At 37.9% G+C, this 16,942-nt stretch overlaps 2 protein-coding genes across 2 annotated transcripts; both read left to right on the top strand.

Moving 5' to 3' along the window:
- Positions 1–2,008: 2,008 nt before the first annotated feature.
- creg1 (cellular repressor of E1A-stimulated genes 1) lies at positions 2,009–10,325 on the top strand. Its single transcript, XM_061923502.1, has 4 exons — positions 2,009–2,339; positions 6,234–6,353; positions 9,667–9,780; positions 10,174–10,325. Exons 1-4 carry the CDS (start codon positions 2,067–2,069, stop codon positions 10,258–10,260), a joined length of 594 nt encoding a protein of 197 aa, XP_061779486.1. The 5' UTR covers positions 2,009–2,066; the 3' UTR covers positions 10,261–10,325.
- Positions 10,326–11,222: 897 nt separating this feature from the next.
- LOC133570787 (T-cell surface glycoprotein CD3 zeta chain-like) lies at positions 11,223–15,705 on the top strand. The gene is made up of 9 exons (XM_061923503.1): positions 11,223–13,143; positions 13,225–13,309; positions 13,656–13,756; positions 13,818–13,850; positions 13,924–13,986; positions 15,030–15,062; positions 15,242–15,295; positions 15,427–15,456; positions 15,540–15,705. The coding sequence occupies exons 1-9, from the start codon at positions 13,042–13,044 to the stop codon at positions 15,612–15,614; spliced, it is 576 nt and encodes a 191-aa protein (XP_061779487.1). The 5' UTR covers positions 11,223–13,041; the 3' UTR covers positions 15,615–15,705.
- The last annotated feature ends 1,237 nt before the right edge of the window (positions 15,706–16,942 follow it).

Here is a 16,942-nt window from a genome sequence, read left to right on the forward strand (position 1 = left end):
AAGGTAGAGAGCCCCTTTCGTGCGTCGGTATCCAATCCATTCCACTTGTTCATATAGAAAATGCCCACATCACTCAAATTCCAGCCCTCATTTTCTCTGCGACCTTGCTTGCAGTCCTGCAGGTGTACGAAGCACATTATCTTCCTTTACAATGAGTGAAGCTGCACAAAACCTTGTGTGTGCAATTGTAAATCATTTATTTTTTAAGTTTTGTGTTTCTTGTAGAATCTATATAAAGTAATATACATAAGCCTATTGTTAAAATAATGAAAAAAACATCATTAAATATATTAGTTTTATTGTATTGTTACATTAATAGCTGTTTTATTATTATAGGATGGCTTGTTAAACATTTAATAGGATTTTCAGAGGGAGGAAAAACCAAGACATTTAATATAAAATGTAAAATGAATAAATACATAAAAAGAAAAAGAAAATATATGGTTAAAAGCCATCGTCCCGGGGAGCATTTCATTTTGTCCCGTGCATTTTTTTAATATAATAATAACGATGAATAATTTCTAAGTCTTTGTTAGCCGTTTGTGAAGTTTTGTGCTCGTGCGTAACATTCGCTCGCATCCTGTGCATCTCCTGGGGGCAAAGCCCCCCTTGTCCTTAAAAGCTAGTGACGCCCCTGCTTTAACTTAACTTTAACTTTACACATACAAACTGTAGCTCACAAAAAAGCACATTTAATAAAAAAAAACCTTATTATGGTCTTACCTTTACTTATCAGTGCGGGTACAGTGGTGTTCGTGTTGGAGGAGTTGTGAATGAATGAAATATGAAATCCGTGCTGCAGTCTGCAAGTGTACCTAATGTAGTGTCCTTGCAGTCGTTCACGGCTCCTCCGGCGCGAGCGATGTTGTTTTTGAACTTTTTGGCTTCTTGTTAAGTGACTTTTTTTGGGTGGATTCGGTCTTGCACGTGGAGGGTTTGGGTGTGGGCTTTGGTTGGTGTGGCGTTCCCGTCGGTGGGTGCAGTCTGCGGCGAACGTGTCTTAAGCACCAGGAGGCGTGGTTACGCGTGCCTCAGCCAGTGCGTCTTCGCAGCAGTTTTATGATCGCTCAGCACAAGAAATACGTTACACACATACAGTTGTTGACAAAATACACTGTACATTATATACCTCAGTTAACTAAACTATGGAAATGTATAATATAATTCATATAGCAATACAGTCTCACTGCACAGCAGACCAGCAGTTAGCCGAGTCCGCAATCCATGTTGAGGCACTGAGTGACGCGCCTCGACTGGCTGCTGTTCACCGCACCGTCTCTTCTCAGTATTTGAACGGCAAATGTGAAAATTCAGCGATTTTGAATAAAAATAATCTAAAACTGGTGAAGTTAAATGGAAAATAACTTTATAGTATAATCACTGGATACATATAACAATTTAATTTTTTTTTTTTCTTTTTACATTTTTTTCTTTCCATGATGGCAGGTGAGGCGGGGCCTCACCTGCCTCTAGTGACCGCACGTCACTGGGGTTAAACTATGGAATTCTCTTTACAATGAGATAAAAGATTGTAAAAATATATTCCAATTGAAAAAAATATATAAAGACAGAACAATAAGATCATATGGACAGCCATAAGTGTTTACATTTTGCTTTATATTATTTTACTTATTTTTTGTCAGTTTTGTATTTGTTTTGTATCATCCCGTGAGGTGTATATTACTTCTTTTTTTTTTGTTCGGTTTGTACTTCATTAAGTTTTGCACTTGTTGTGTTTTTGTGTTTGTTTTCATTTTATTTGGACGTAATTGTTGGTTTATATGATATCCATTACGTATTATGTTGAAGGGGGCAGGAAAATATAATATTTTTCATCATCCTGTTCCTTCTCAGGCATTGGTGTGTAAATGTATAATTGAATAATTGAGGTATAATTGTCTATCGATCAAAGATGCACATCAATGAAGGAGATAAATAAAAATGAAATTAAATGAAATGTGTCTTATTCTGAAAGCCGGAAGTAGTAGTTTTTACTTCCGGACCCGATCTTAAAAGAAGTTTGCGAGCAGTTTGTGTCTCTTCGTGTTACTTCGTTGACTGCAACCATGAGGCCTCTCTTCCGGCTTACCTGTTCGCTCCTCCTCCTCGCGACCTCCTGCTGGGCCGGCGTGCCCCCCCACGACCAGGTGGCCCGGGTCGCCCGCTTCATCGTCCACCTGGTCGACTGGACGTCCATGGCCACCATCAGCAGCCACACGCCGGTGGCGGGGCAGCCCTTCTCCAACGTCTTCTCGGTGAGCGACGGACCCCGCGGCTCCAGCTCAGGTGTGCCCTACCTGTACTTGACTCGCATGGAGGTGTCCGTGCAGGACCTGCAGGTACAACTAGCCAGCGTAGAAGTCAACAAAACAAATTATGCCTTTTTGACTGTGGGAAATAGGTTTAAAGCAACACTATGTATGTCATTATAGGTTTATAGCAACACTATGTATGTCATTATAGGTTTAAAGCAACACTATGTATGTCATTATAGGTTTATAGCAACACTATGTATGTCATTATAGGTTTAAAGCAACACTATGTATGTCATTATAGGTTTAAAGCAACACTATGTATGTCATTATAGGTTTAAAGCAACACTATGTATGTCATTATAGGTTTAAAGCAACACTATGTATGTCATTATAGGTTTAAAGCAACACTATGTATGTCATTATAGGTTTAAAGCAACACTATGTATGTCATTATAGGTTTATAGCAACACTATGTATGTCATTATAGGTTTAAAGCAACACTATGTATGTCATTATAGGTTTATAGCAACACTATGTATGTCATTATAGGTTTAAATCAACACTATGTATGTCATTATAAGTTTATAGCAACACTATGTATGTCATTATAGGTTTATAGCAACACTATGTATGTCATTATAGGTTTAAATCAACACTATGTATGTCATTATAAGTTTATAGCAACACTATGTATGTCATTATAGGTTTATAGCAACACTATGTATGTCATTATAGGTTTATAGCAACACTATGTATGTCATTATAGGTTTAAAGCAACACTATGTATGTCATTATAGGTTTATAGCAACACTATGTATGTCATTATAGGTTTAAAGCAACACTATGTATGTCATTATAGGTTTATAGCAACACTATGTATGTCATTATAGGTTTAAAGCAACACTATGTATGTCATTATAGGTTTAAAGCAACACTATGTATGTCATTATAGGTTTAAAGCAACACTATGTATGTCATTATAGGTTTATAGCAACACTATGTATGTCATTATAGGTTTATAGCAACACTATGTATGTCATTATAGGTTTAAAGCAACACTATGTATGTCATTATAGGTTTAAAGCAACACTATGTATGTCATTATAGGTTTAAAGCAACACTATGTATGTCATTATAGGTTTAAAGCAACACTATGTATGTCATTATAGGTTTAAAGCAACACTATGTATGTCATTATAGGTTTAAAGCAACACTATGTATGTCATTATAGGTTTAAAGCAACACTATGTATGTCATTATAGGTTTATAGCAACACTATGTATGTCATTATAGGTTTAAAGCAACACTATGTATGTCATTATAGGTTTAAAGCAACACTATGTATGTCATTATAGGTTTAAAGCAACACTATGTATGTCATTATAAGTTTAAAGCAACACTATGTATGTCATTATAGGTTTAAAGCAACACTATGTGTGTCATTATAGGTTTAAAGCAACACTATGTATGTCATTATAGGTTTAAAGCAACACTATGTATGTCATTATAGGTTTAAAGCAACACTATGTATGTCATTATAGGTTTAAAGCAACACTGTATGTCATTATAGGTTTAAAGCAACACTATGTATGTCATTATAGGTTTATAGCAACACTATGTATGTCATTATAGGTTTAAAGCAACACTATGTATGTCATTATAGGTTTAAAGCAACACTATGTATGTCATTATAGGTTTAAAGCAACACTATGTATGTCATTATAGGTTTATAGCAACACTATGTATGTCATTATAGGTTTAAAGCAACACTATGTATGTCTATAGGTTTATAGCAACACTATGTATGTTATTATAGGTTTATAGCAACACTATGTATGTCATTATAGGTTTAAAGCAACACTATGTATGTCATTATAGGTTTAAAGCAACACTATGTATGTCATTATAGGTTTAAAGCAACACTATGTATGTCATTATAGGTTTAAAGCAACACTATGTATGTCATTATAGGTTTAAAGCAACACTATGTATGTCATTATAGGTTTAAAGCAACACTATGTATGTCATTATAGGTTTAAAGCAACACTATGTATGTCATAGTAGGTTTAAAGCAACATTATGAAGGTCAATATGCTGAGTCACTTCAATTTAACTCAACTTTGTCTTTATAGGTGACGAAGCAAATCATTTTAATTACTAACTTATCTCATCAGTAATTACGTTTTTTACTTTTGTTAATATGTTGAATGCGGACAAAAAAACATGGTGAAAATGGTCATTTATGCAACCGTAGAAACGCAAGCATGACGCAGCAACTTCTTATCTGTGATGTCACTTCTGTGACTGGTTGGACTTAAAGTCACATGTCTACTCTCTAATCAGCTGACTTGTGACGTTAAAGGTGTACATACACTTGTAAAGAACATCATGTCATGATGATTTAGCCATTCCTTTACCACTTTTGAGGTGTGTTTGGGGTCATTGTCCTGTTGGAACACCCGACTGTGCCCAAGACCCAACCTCCGGGCAAACAGCTCCATTTTTGTCTCATCTGACATCACATGGACAAAGATAAGACCTTCTGGAGGAAATTTCTGTGGTCAGATGAAACAAAAATGGAGCTGTTTGGCCACAATACCCAGCAATATGTTTGGAAGAGAAAAGGTGAGGCCTTTAATCCCAGGAACACCATCCCTACTGTCAAGCATGGTGGTGGTAGTATTATGCTCTGGGCCTGTTTTGCTGCCAATGGAACTGCTGCTTTAAATGGGACAATGAAAAAGGACAATTAGCTCCAAATTCTTCTTTAGCACACACTCGAGAAAGGTCATTAATAAATATAGAATATAAAAGGGGTCCTAACGTAGACCCTGCGGAACTCCTTTTTCCATGATACTGAGACTGGACACTGCATCTTTAAAAGCAACACATTGGCGTCTATAATGAAGATGGGCATTGATATTAAGAGGTAGCTGGATATTTCTAGCCTTGTACACAATCGGTAGTGTTAAGAATTCCACAACACACTTGAATTTTAACAACCTAGATTCTGCAAAAAAGAATTGTGACCTCTAACCTGCTCCATGTATTATTTGTTTGGCTTTCTTCTGCAAGATGACAAGTGGTTGGATTTTTGTATTGTAATTATTCCTCCAAACTTCCGTACAATAAGTCAAGTATGGCAAAACTATCAAGTGTATGGTAATACTTTTTGTCTAAAAATTGCTTTGCCTGGTTTATTATTGCTGGTTAACTTGTTTACAATACTGTATATCCATCCACCCATCCATTTTCTACCGCTTGTCCCTTACGGGGTTGCGGGGGGTGCTGGAGACTATCCCAGCTGCACACGGGTGGAAGGCGGACAAGTCACCACCTCATCACAGGGCCAACACAGATAGACAACATTCACACACTAGGGACCATTTAGTGTTGCCAATCAACCTATCCCCCTTTGGAGGTGGGAGGGGCCTATCCCCAGGTGCATGTCTTTGGAGGTGGGAGGGGCCTATCCCCAGGTGCATGTCTTTGGAGGTGGGAGGAAGCCGGAGTACCTGAAGGGAACCCATGCAGTCACTGTATATTTCACCGAAATGAGACAAAAGGGGTTGGTCTTCATAAATGTTATTGGAACAACACCAAACAAAAGTTCCAGCATCATCACCTTGCCCAAGGCTGCATGCGACTATCATCCAGTCTTCCATAATCCACCATCACTTTTCCTTATCCCATTGTAAGCTTTTTGTTTGTTTGTATTTAGCGTTTCTTTATTTAAAGCCCATTTCCTTTAGGCACTTTCACATAGTTTCTGTCCATTTGTTCTTCTTTTTGTTTTTCCATCTCTGATGTAGGAGCCAAAGTTGCAATTTGAAAGGACTATAGTTTTATTTCATGTCTATTTTTTGTCTCCAAAATGTAATAACTGAAAGAACATCCTCCAAGTCTGCTGAGTCCATACATATTTCCAGGAGTTGTAAATCAGCTGTTAAGATGAACTAAAACATGATCTCCATACAGGTGAACCCGCAGGCATCTTTGTCCATGTCTCTGGCTCAGACTGGTTATTGTCGCCAGCAAGGATTCGACCCTCAGAGTCCACTCTGCGCTCACATCATTCTGTCTGGATCTGTGCTGGAGGTACAGTATGCACACTTGGGATGTGCAGAGGATGGCAGTTGAACTGTAATATTAATATGATTCCAATTGTTTAACATTTTTTTTAAATAACTGAATGTACACATTTCCAGATCAAATATAAGAGCCTACTCTCTCAGCGCGCAGTCAGTCCCTCATCCACTGAGTTTGATGGCAAATGCCCATTTTTTTTGTCACTATGTCACTTAGATAATGTTGCACAGAAACAATTATACACCGTGACTTTCTAGGATAGACCTTAGCCCTATGCCTACATTGTGCACATTCCCGTGAAGGTAGTGGTGTCCCAATCAATGCTCCCTCTAAGGTGCGCGCCTGTGCAATTGCGCACTGCTCAAGCGTCCTCTGCGCACAGCAAATCTATGCCACGCACAAAATCAAATAAAAAAATAAGCGCATAACAATTTTCGACACGACAGAGAAAACGGTTTTCGTCATCATTGTTCAAATATTGTAACGTCATACCTGCCAACTACTCCGGTTTTCCCGTAATTAGTACGGTTTTCATCAACCTATTCCGGGTTACGGTTGCAGTGATAAAAAATACGGTTTTTCATTAATTAAAAAAAAATATTTTTTTAAAAGTTTTATTCTGCTTCCCGTAACTTCCTATCGAGCCATTCCCAATGCCATGCGCGAGGCTATTTATAGCACCGCTGCCAAGCACGAGGCACCAGTTGCCATTGTTTCCAAACGAGCGAACGATCATGGAATCAGCCGGAGAAAAATGGCAAACGAGTCTTAAACCGAAAAGAAAACTGCAGTCATTCCGTGAAGAATATTCAAAAGCCTATCCGGGAATAATTATCCGTTCCAAAAAGGGTGAAAACTACGCGAATTGCACCTTGTGCAGACAAGATTTTTCGATCGGACACGGAGGAATTAGCGATGTAAAAGACCACGTTGGGACAAAAAAACACAAGTCTAATGCCGTTGCTAAATTTGGATTTTAGCCACAAAAAGGTAATGACACCAATGTTATCTATTGGAATTGTTTAGTACTGTTATACTGTTAAAAGTGTTTATACTATTTATGCTTTCAAGTCCAAGTTGAAGAAATCTTGTTAAATGTTGACAGCATAACTACCAAAATACAGAAGTATGTCCTTAATATTTTTGCAGTGCTATTTCTGTTGAAAAGTTCAAATGATTACATTAGAGATGTGATGTGCCACTTTTCAAGTGTCTGATGGCTTCAATTCATTTTCATTCATTTTTCATATTTTGAATTCTTTTGAAAGGCTTACAAAAAAACTACATTTGAATTGTAATTCCATGCTATTGACAGGACTATTAATTGTAATGAAGTTAGCTTACCATGTTTACAGTATGATAATTGTGATAGAAATGTGAATTTTAGGCACAGAATATTTTTTACAATTGAACAAGGCAGTAGATTATACAAGCTTGGACAGAAAGTTAATAATGACACCAATTTTTTTTTAATGGAATTGTTTAGTACTGTTTTACTATTTGTTTACTGTAAAAAGTGTTTATACTTTCAATTAACAAATTGAAGTCTTGTGAAAGGTTGACAGGATAACTGGCATTAACTGTCAAAATAATTTCAAACTATTGAAGTTAGCTTACAGAATAAACATGTCAATCAACCCATATGATTTTTGCTGTAATATTTTTGTTTTGAAAAGTCACTGTGACTGATAGAAAAGTGATGGTTTTAGCAACATTTTAACCTGTCTGAATGCAATCAATCATTTTGCGTCGGGGGGCAAAGCTGAACCCCCCACCAGGACTTTGTCCTGGACCTACCGGGGCCTTTGGCCCCTGGACCCTGGCTACTAGGTTTTTCTGATTTCAAAAGTTGGCAGGTATGTAACGTCTGTCGAGACGCTTTGAGGACATGAATTCCATCCATCACTTTACTGAGCAAAACTCTTTATTGTCGGCCATAAACACATCACCAAAACATTAGTAAAAAAATGATATCTAGCAAAAGTGGTCATTTTCTGCAGTACAAACCAGACCAAAAGCAACTTTGTTATATCAACAGCAGCCGCTCGCTCTTTCTCACTTGCGCCAACACATGCACATATGGCACTTAGCCAGTGATGCGTTTACAGCCACACAAAAAGTCGGACAACTCCAACACCACACATAAAGTGTCATTCCAAGTGGTTACACTATGATTTACCAATCAATGTGTGCTTATTCTAGTGTCATTTATTAAGAATCTTAATTTATAAATATTAATCATGAAAGGCTGTTAGTATATTAAATAAATACTAATAAAAATATATTTGTTAGGGTTATGTACACATGATCCCCTGCTTACATCTCATTGTGCAACATGTGAATGTTTTAATGGGAACTGAATGCAATGTCTGAAAGGGCTACAAATTATTTTCAAAGCAGGACCTCCACCCAGACAAACAATACAAGTACACAGTTCGTGAAAAACAATATTTGTTGTTATTGTCATTGTAAGTGGGCCTAAACACTTATATTAGAAATAGAAATGACTGCTGTCATTTGATTATAATAATAAGAGAATGTTGTCTGTCTATCTGTGTTGGCCCTGCGATGAGGTGGGGACTTGTCCAGGGTGTACCCCGCCTTCCGCCCGAATGCAGCTGAGATTGGCTCCAGCACCCCCCGCGACCCCGAAAGGGACAAGCGGTAGAAAATATTTGATAATATTTGAACTTGGGGTCCAATTTTTCCATCACACAGAGGTCAGGGATCACTCAAATATTAACACTGCGTTAGTCATCTTACACTTGATTCTAATGCTATTCAATAAGGATATATAACCTACTTACACTTTATAGCCTTGTCAAATGATACCAAACCCTGTGTTATTTACCAAGATTATTATTTATTTAACACATCAACCGTAGGCTTAGGTCAGGCTGATTAGAAAAACAAGTATTCTAAATATACAACATAACAAGAGACTCATAAATAACGTAAAATAAATGTACATGTTGTGCTAAATTAATAATGAATTATTTTCTTAACTAAACTGGTTCAGATGAAAATACAGATTCACCACTTTAGTCAAAATTTTTGCGCTTCGATCACTTTTGAATGACTTTAGCTCCAGATTTCTTCTGTTTGAGATTGTCATTACTGTCAAGTGGTGGAAAAGTGTGTTACTACGGAGCACACACAGACCACAGCCAAGAAAAACATATCTTTTTCTCTCTTAAGAAACCCTGTGGTTAAGAAACGCTGGATTAGAACACAATTAAAAGAAATGTCAGCACCTCATCAGTCATGAACCTCACTGCTACACATACTGTAGTCATGCTAACGTGTACCTGTGCATCTCCAGGTGAATGGCACGGAGGCTGAGTTTGCTAAAAAAGCCCTCTTTGATCGACACCCTGAGATGATTGACTGGCCGTCAGACCACAACTGGTTCTTTGCCAAGTTTAACATCACACAGGTAAGGAAATGCTAATATAATGCTACCTCGGCTTTCATGTTTTACACTAAAAAAAACTTTATTATTGAATCACAATAGCTCAATTACAAGAAGTAAATATAGAAAATATTTCAAAAGCATAAGAAAAGAGTTCCTGTTAATACCACAATTTATTTTCTTAATTTCTTTTTCTACAAAATGAAACTGAATGATTATCCTCCTTTGGTGATGCATTCAATGTCAACAAAGAGTGGTGATATTGGAACTGATTCATTGAATTCACATTGATTCCTACAAGGAAACATTGATTGGGTTTTCAACTTACTCTTTGAAAGGGGATGAATAACAAAAGGAAAATGAAGTACTACTGTAAAAACATTGCTCATGATGTTATTGTTTTATTTTGTTTTGCAGGTCTGGGTGCTGGATTATTTTGGCGGGGTGAAGACAGTCAGTCCAGATGAATACTTCCAAGCTTCCCCAAACGAAAAGCACAATTAATTATTATTCATATTCAGCTTGTAGTTCTGTGCCGTGGATCATTTCTATACAAATGTCATGCAAAATATCTGTTTGATTGATTGATTGACATTTTTATTAGTAGATTGAACAGTGCAGTACATATTCTGTACAATGTTGTGTGTGTGTGTGTGTGTGTGTGTGTGTGTGTGTGTGTGTGTGTGTGTGTGTGTGTGTGTGTGTGTGTGTGTGCGCAAGTGTCAAAGACTGAATTTGCAGTTTTAAGGGTGTGCGCTTATTTTAAAGCCTCAAAGATGGTGTAAAACCTTAGAGGGTGAGGTTTGATTTGGTGTAAAAAGTGTAACCTTACCAGCTGTCATATAACCTTTTTTTAAATGTTCATAATATACAGTACAGGCCAAAAGTTTGGACACACCTTCTCCTCATTCAATGCATTTTCTTTATTTGCATGACTATTTACATTGTAGATTGTCACATCAAAACTATGAATGAACACATGTGGAGTTATGTACTTAACAACAAAATAACTGAAAACATGTTTTGTATTCTTCAAAATAGCCACCCTTTGCTCTGATTACTGTTTTGCACACTTTTGGCATTCTCTCGGTGAGCTTCAAGCACACCTGCGAAGTGAAAACCATTTCAGGTGATTTCTTGAAGTTCATGGAGAGAATGCCAAGAGTGTGCAAAGCACTAATCAGAGCAAAGAGTGGCTATTTTGAAGACACTAGAATATAAAACATGTTTTCAGTTATTTCACCTTTTTTTGTTAAGTACATAACTCCACGTGTGTTCATTCATAGTTTTGATGTGACAATCTACAATGTAAATAGTCATGAAAATAAAGAAAATACATTGAATGAGGAGAAGGTGTGTCCAAACTTTTGGCCTGTACTCTATATATATATATTTATTTATATATATATATTTTTAAAATAGACCATAATATATCTTTTGTTAATAAAGTTTGTGTGAAATAATAGAATGTTTCAGTCTTTCCAATTGTTCATTCGGCATGGTAGCCGATATTAGTTAGTTTTAAATATAGTATTACCGTATTTTCTGCACTATAAGGCGCACCGGATTATAAGGCGCACCTTTAATGAATGGCCTATTTTGAAACTTTGTTCATATATAAGGCGCACCGCATTATAAGGCGCATAGAATAGACGCTACAGTAGAGGCTGGGGCTACGTTATGCATCCCGTAGTTGCTCAATATTGGTCCATATATAAGGCGCACCGGATTATAAGGCGCACTGTCAGCTTTTGAGAAAATTGGAGGTTTTTAGGTGCGCCTTATAGTGCGGAAAATACGGTAGTAATATTATTCTACAGCTCCCAGGAACAAGTCTTTGAGACATGGGTCCATGTTGCAACATATGGTGATGGTCGTGGTTTAAGGCAATAGCACAACAATGGGCCATCTGGGGATTCAAAAGGGCATCAATAAAATGCAGATGGCAGAACATCTGTCTGCCCCTTGCACCGCCAGACCTGACAATGAACAAGTCAAAAGCTAGTTATTGCAACATTACAGTCATTAAAAGGAGGGGGAAAGTGATCTGTGGTCATATCTGTCATGGCTAGACCTCCCAGCAATACTCCTGTTTTGGCACAGGCACACAAGACAACACACGTGTGGTCACACAGGTACACATGTAATTCAAAACACAGGTGATCACCAGCTTCATGCTGTCAGGTTCAAACACTGATGACATCTACTAATCAGACAAGAAGCAAGGAATCATGCAGAGACAGAGTTCAATTTAGCTCATGAGGAGAATGCAGGGAGCTGCACACTTAGTCACAGTCTCGCCCTACGCTCCAAGGTACAGCTCCCGCGTCCCTCTATTTATTCAGGAGTTCCACAGTCAACATCACTGAGGCCGCCTCTAAAAGGAGTGGTCACATATATCATGCAAAGCAGGTCCAGTATGCACAATATGGACGGAATGTGCTGGGGCCTTGTGATTGGCTTGTTTCTGCTTCGTCTGCGTGCTGTCATCTTATCTTCGTTGAGGTCGTTGAGGTCCTTGGCGGTTAGCGGGCTAAAATAAAGATAACGTCTGTGGCTGAGGCCACCCTTCAGACAAGAAGTTTTGTCCTTACACAGATAGAAAAAATGCAGCTTGAGCACAATAGCTAATAACTATAGCAACGGACTTTAAGCATACTAAAGTTGTGTGATAATATATGTATACATGATTATTCTAACAATGCACAAGTGGTTAGTGACTCAAACGAATGCAGTGAGTGGGGTCAATTCTCTTCATCCTCACTGAAACATAATATGAGTCTTCAGTCCTCCAAAGCAGTGGTTCTCAACCTTTTTTCAGTGATGTACCCCCTTTTTTAATTCCAAGTACCCCCTAATCAGAGCAAAGCATTTTTGGTTGGAAAAAAAGAGATAAAGAAGTAAAATACAGCACTATGTCATCAGTTTCTGATTTATTCAATTGTATAACAGTGCAAAATATTGCTCATTGTAGTGGTCTTTCTTGAACTATTTGGGGAAAAAAAGATAGGTTTTTATTTATATTTATAAAGGATTTTTGAATTGTTGCTATTTTTAGAATATTTAAAAAAAATCTCGTGTACCCCTTGGCATACCTTCAAGTACCCCCATTTGAGAAGCACTGCTCCAAAGCACTTTTGAAAATGGCTTTTTTGTTTATTTCATTAATCATGTATTTCTGGCTGTAAATGATTGCTGTGATAAAGTTATTCACGTTATTCTTTTCAAGGAGCTGTCCAGACATGGATTCAAAGTCTGTTTGAAGAAATATATTTTTAAGAAAAAATGAGAAGAATACAATTTTGTAAACATAAAATATGCTGCAAGATCAGTCTTTTTTTCCCCCCCAACCCAACAACAAAGTACCTTCTCATGCGCTCGGCTGAGGTAAAAATGCTCATTTCAGTCAGATGTGCTGCTGGTTCTGCAAGCTCTCTCCTCACCACTTCCTGTGCTTCTTCACAACAGCAGCTGTTTGCCAGGCTTGAGAGAGACTTTAGGATGGCATTTTGGTGGAGATTCTGTCTTCTGCTACTTTTCTTTCCACCGACAGGTAAAAGAAGCCACTTCTTCAAATCATCAAAATCCAAATTGCCATGCGTGTCATCTTCTCCATGTTTGACTTGTGTTGCTGCACATGAGGTGCTTTTTTTACATGACTTAAAAAGCGAGACGCAGCTAAATTGGAAACATTGAAGCTCTTGTTATAAACTTGTTATTCTGTTAGAATGAATCAGTTTGCTCTGGTCGATTTAGACGTGAAATAATCGCAGCTTGTGCCATTTTATTTTTAAGAACCTTTGATGAACATTTGTGCTAAGACAGAAGAAAGGATGGCATTGTTCTTCGTTGATGGCAGACAACTTCTTGTAATTCATCTGCTTCAACTTTGACCCCAGCGGAGGCTCTGGTGGTGTACGACCCCAGACTGTGCTACATCCTGGATGGCTTCCTGAGTCTGTACGGCCTGGTGATTACCGCCATGTTCATCAAGGAGAAGGTTAGTCCCTTCATCATGTCTTTTTGCACAATGTGACGCATCCTGTCGATCTTTTTTGCAGTTCTTCAAAACTAAGTTGTATGGCAGCTACACGGTAAGTGGAAGATCTTCTCTCACTTTCCGCCATTTGAAATTGTACTAAAAAAAAATGTTTGGCACTTGTTCAGGATGAAAAAGGCCAAAGGGCAGGAGGCGACTTGCAGCAGAGAGGCGACCCGGAGAGAGGACGCGTAAGTGTGTGTATATACTGTATATATTAGGGGTGTAACGGTACACAAACATTTCGGTTCGGTACGTACCTCGGTTTAGAGGTCACGGTTCGGTTCATTTTCGGTACAGTAAGAAAACAACAAAATATACATTTTTGGGTTATTTATTTACCAAATTTGTAAAATCTTCCACTGAAAATATTTGTCTTAGTGTAATATTTGATGTGAAGTAATGGGAACCTTGGATAGGTCAACAATTCATAATAACATTGATTTTGATTCAATATTATGTTTTGAGCAATGACAGTTTGAAAGAAAAAAACCCAGCTTTGTTTTATTAGTCAACATTGCAACTTTTTCTAAATGACATTTAACCTTTAGGCTTTTTTATTTCACTTTTCTTATGTTTTTGTTTATTTTAATAGTATTTTTAGAATGTGCCGTTGGCCTTTAAAACATTAGCTGTGGGCCGCAAATGGCCTCCGGGGCACACTTCTGACACCCCTGCTATAGATAATAAAAAATGAAATATGATAAATCTATGGATAAAAAGCAGTTTATCATAACTCTCTCTCTCTCTCTGTCTCTGCCCCTCCCTCACCAATGCTGCTGTTTGTTTTGTTTTTAACCCCTTTTTAACCCTGAACGTACATTGAAAATACACGCAACCCTAACTCAAAATGCCGGACATTTGAGGCATTTAAAAAACTCTGCCCTGACAGCTCCGCAAAAGAGGACATGTCCGGTGAAAAGAGGACGTATGGTCAGTCTATCCTAGCCCGTTAGCTGCTAGCACGCCGTGTGTTGTGCCTCGATGTGCATTGTTTACACAACGTGCGTTACGCTACTTAATATGTCCGTGTGGAAACTCGTTTGGTACACCTCCGAACCGAACCGACACCCCCGTACCGAAACGGTTCAATACAAATACACGTACTGTTACACCCCTAATATATATATATATGTATCTTCATAGATGTTCTTCAAATTGTGAGCCCACCACTGAGTGTGTACTATGCCACGATGTTGTTTTAACAACTGATGCTAATGTGTTCCCATGACAGAACCGCTGGCTGACGGACAATGCAACATACACGGTACCAATTTGAACATTGGGTTGACTTCTTTCTTGCCCTGATGTGCATGTTGTTGTGGCTTGTGCAGCCCTTTGAGACAAGTGTGAAGTCATTTTGAATTGATTGATTGAACATGTGATTTAGGTTTGGCGTTGGTAAATGAAACACAAGACGTTGTTATGCGTGTCTTCTTGTTTTAGGGCTTGAAAAGGCAAACAGATGGCGACTACAAAGAACTTCCTGTTAAAAGAGAAGTATGTATTCATTTCAGTCACTCTTGATTAACAATTTGTGGAATGGAATGGTCTTTGTTGTCATTGCACAAACACAACAAAATGTGCATTTATTTTCATTCAACCATTCCTGTTTTTTTTCTGCTTTCCAGCGACCCAGAAAGAACGAGTTGATTTACCAGGTGAGTGGACCTGCTAAAGTTTGAATCAGAATGCAAATTTGTTTCCTCATTATTTCAACTCGGAAACCATTTTGTGACTTCAGGGTCTCAGCTCTGCCACTAGAGACACGTATGACACTCTGCGGATGAAGCAACTTCCTGTGCCCACAACAGACTGAACTCTCTTTTCAGTGCTTTTCTGCTCTTTAATATGTCGTCTTTCAATCACGCACATGAAGTATACCAAATAAAACCTGCATCCAATTTGAATTTATTCCCGTGTTTACTAAAACCAAGCCCACCACCACCTCCATGCACACATATACTGTACAGTCGTGGTAAAGAACATCATGTCAATCATTTCTTATTTGTTTGTGATGTAGTGATTGGAGCACATACTTGTTGGTCACAAAAAACATTCATGAAGTTTGCTTCTTTTATGAATTTATTATGAAAATGTGAGGGTGAAAAGTATACATACAGCAATGTTAATATTTGCTTACATGTCCCTTGGCAAGTTTACCTGCAATAAGGCGCTTTTGGTAGCCATCCACAAGCTTCTGCTTGACCACTTGACCACTAAATTGCTGCAGTTCAGCTAAATGTGTTGCTTTTCTGACATCAATCAATCAATCAATCAATTCCTTTATTGTCATAATAACACTTAAGTCATACATGAACAATGACATGGACTTGTTTCTCCAGCATTGTCCACACCTTTTAAGTCAGGACTTTCTAAAACCTTCATTCTAGCCTGATTTAGCCATTCCTTTACCACTTTTGAGGTGTGTTTGGGGTCATTGTCCTGTTGGAACACCCAACTGTGCCCAGGACCCAACCTCCGGAACCTGAGGAATGTAAGGTGGGAGTACTGTAATTACCTAACGTTACATTATTATTTTCCATAACAATTTAGCCCCCTCCACAATATTAACCCGACGTTAAAACAGAACTAGCTATTTATTGATTAGCAATTGCCGAATCATGTAACATTAGCTTAATGCTAAAAAGCCAGGTTACTATCACATTCTGTAACAGACAAATAATTTCATGTAGGCTAACGTTACCTACCTGCTACCTCTGTCTTTTCTCGTTTCTCCTCCTCTTCTTTTCTCTTTTTTCTACCCTGGGCACCTGACAGTTTTGGCATCTTGTGTTGATTTTTTGATGTGGTGACGTCCAAAAAGAGTCACGATACAGGAAGGGAGGGGGGGGGGTGTAATGTTGTAACAAATAATATTTCTATTAAATAGGCTTTACTTTGCATTTTAATTAACGTGGGATTATTTTTTTGTATTTAGAAATAATAGTACCAACTTTTTTTTTTTTTTTCTCCAACATTTGTGGCACTGGCGTGGCGCGGCGCCCTTAGCATTTGCCTATACGGCCTATGCCGTATAGGCATGCTATAAGTTATAGCATATAAGAATATTCTATTACTGTTAAGCAAACTATGAATAATAAAACATGTGTCCTTTATCATAGCTACACGTATGACGAAAAAGCG

The sequence above is a fragment of the Nerophis lumbriciformis genome, linkage group LG28 (assembly GCF_033978685.3).
Source record: "Nerophis lumbriciformis linkage group LG28, RoL_Nlum_v2.1, whole genome shotgun sequence".
Lineage (NCBI taxonomy): Eukaryota > Metazoa > Chordata > Actinopteri > Syngnathiformes > Syngnathidae > Nerophis > Nerophis lumbriciformis.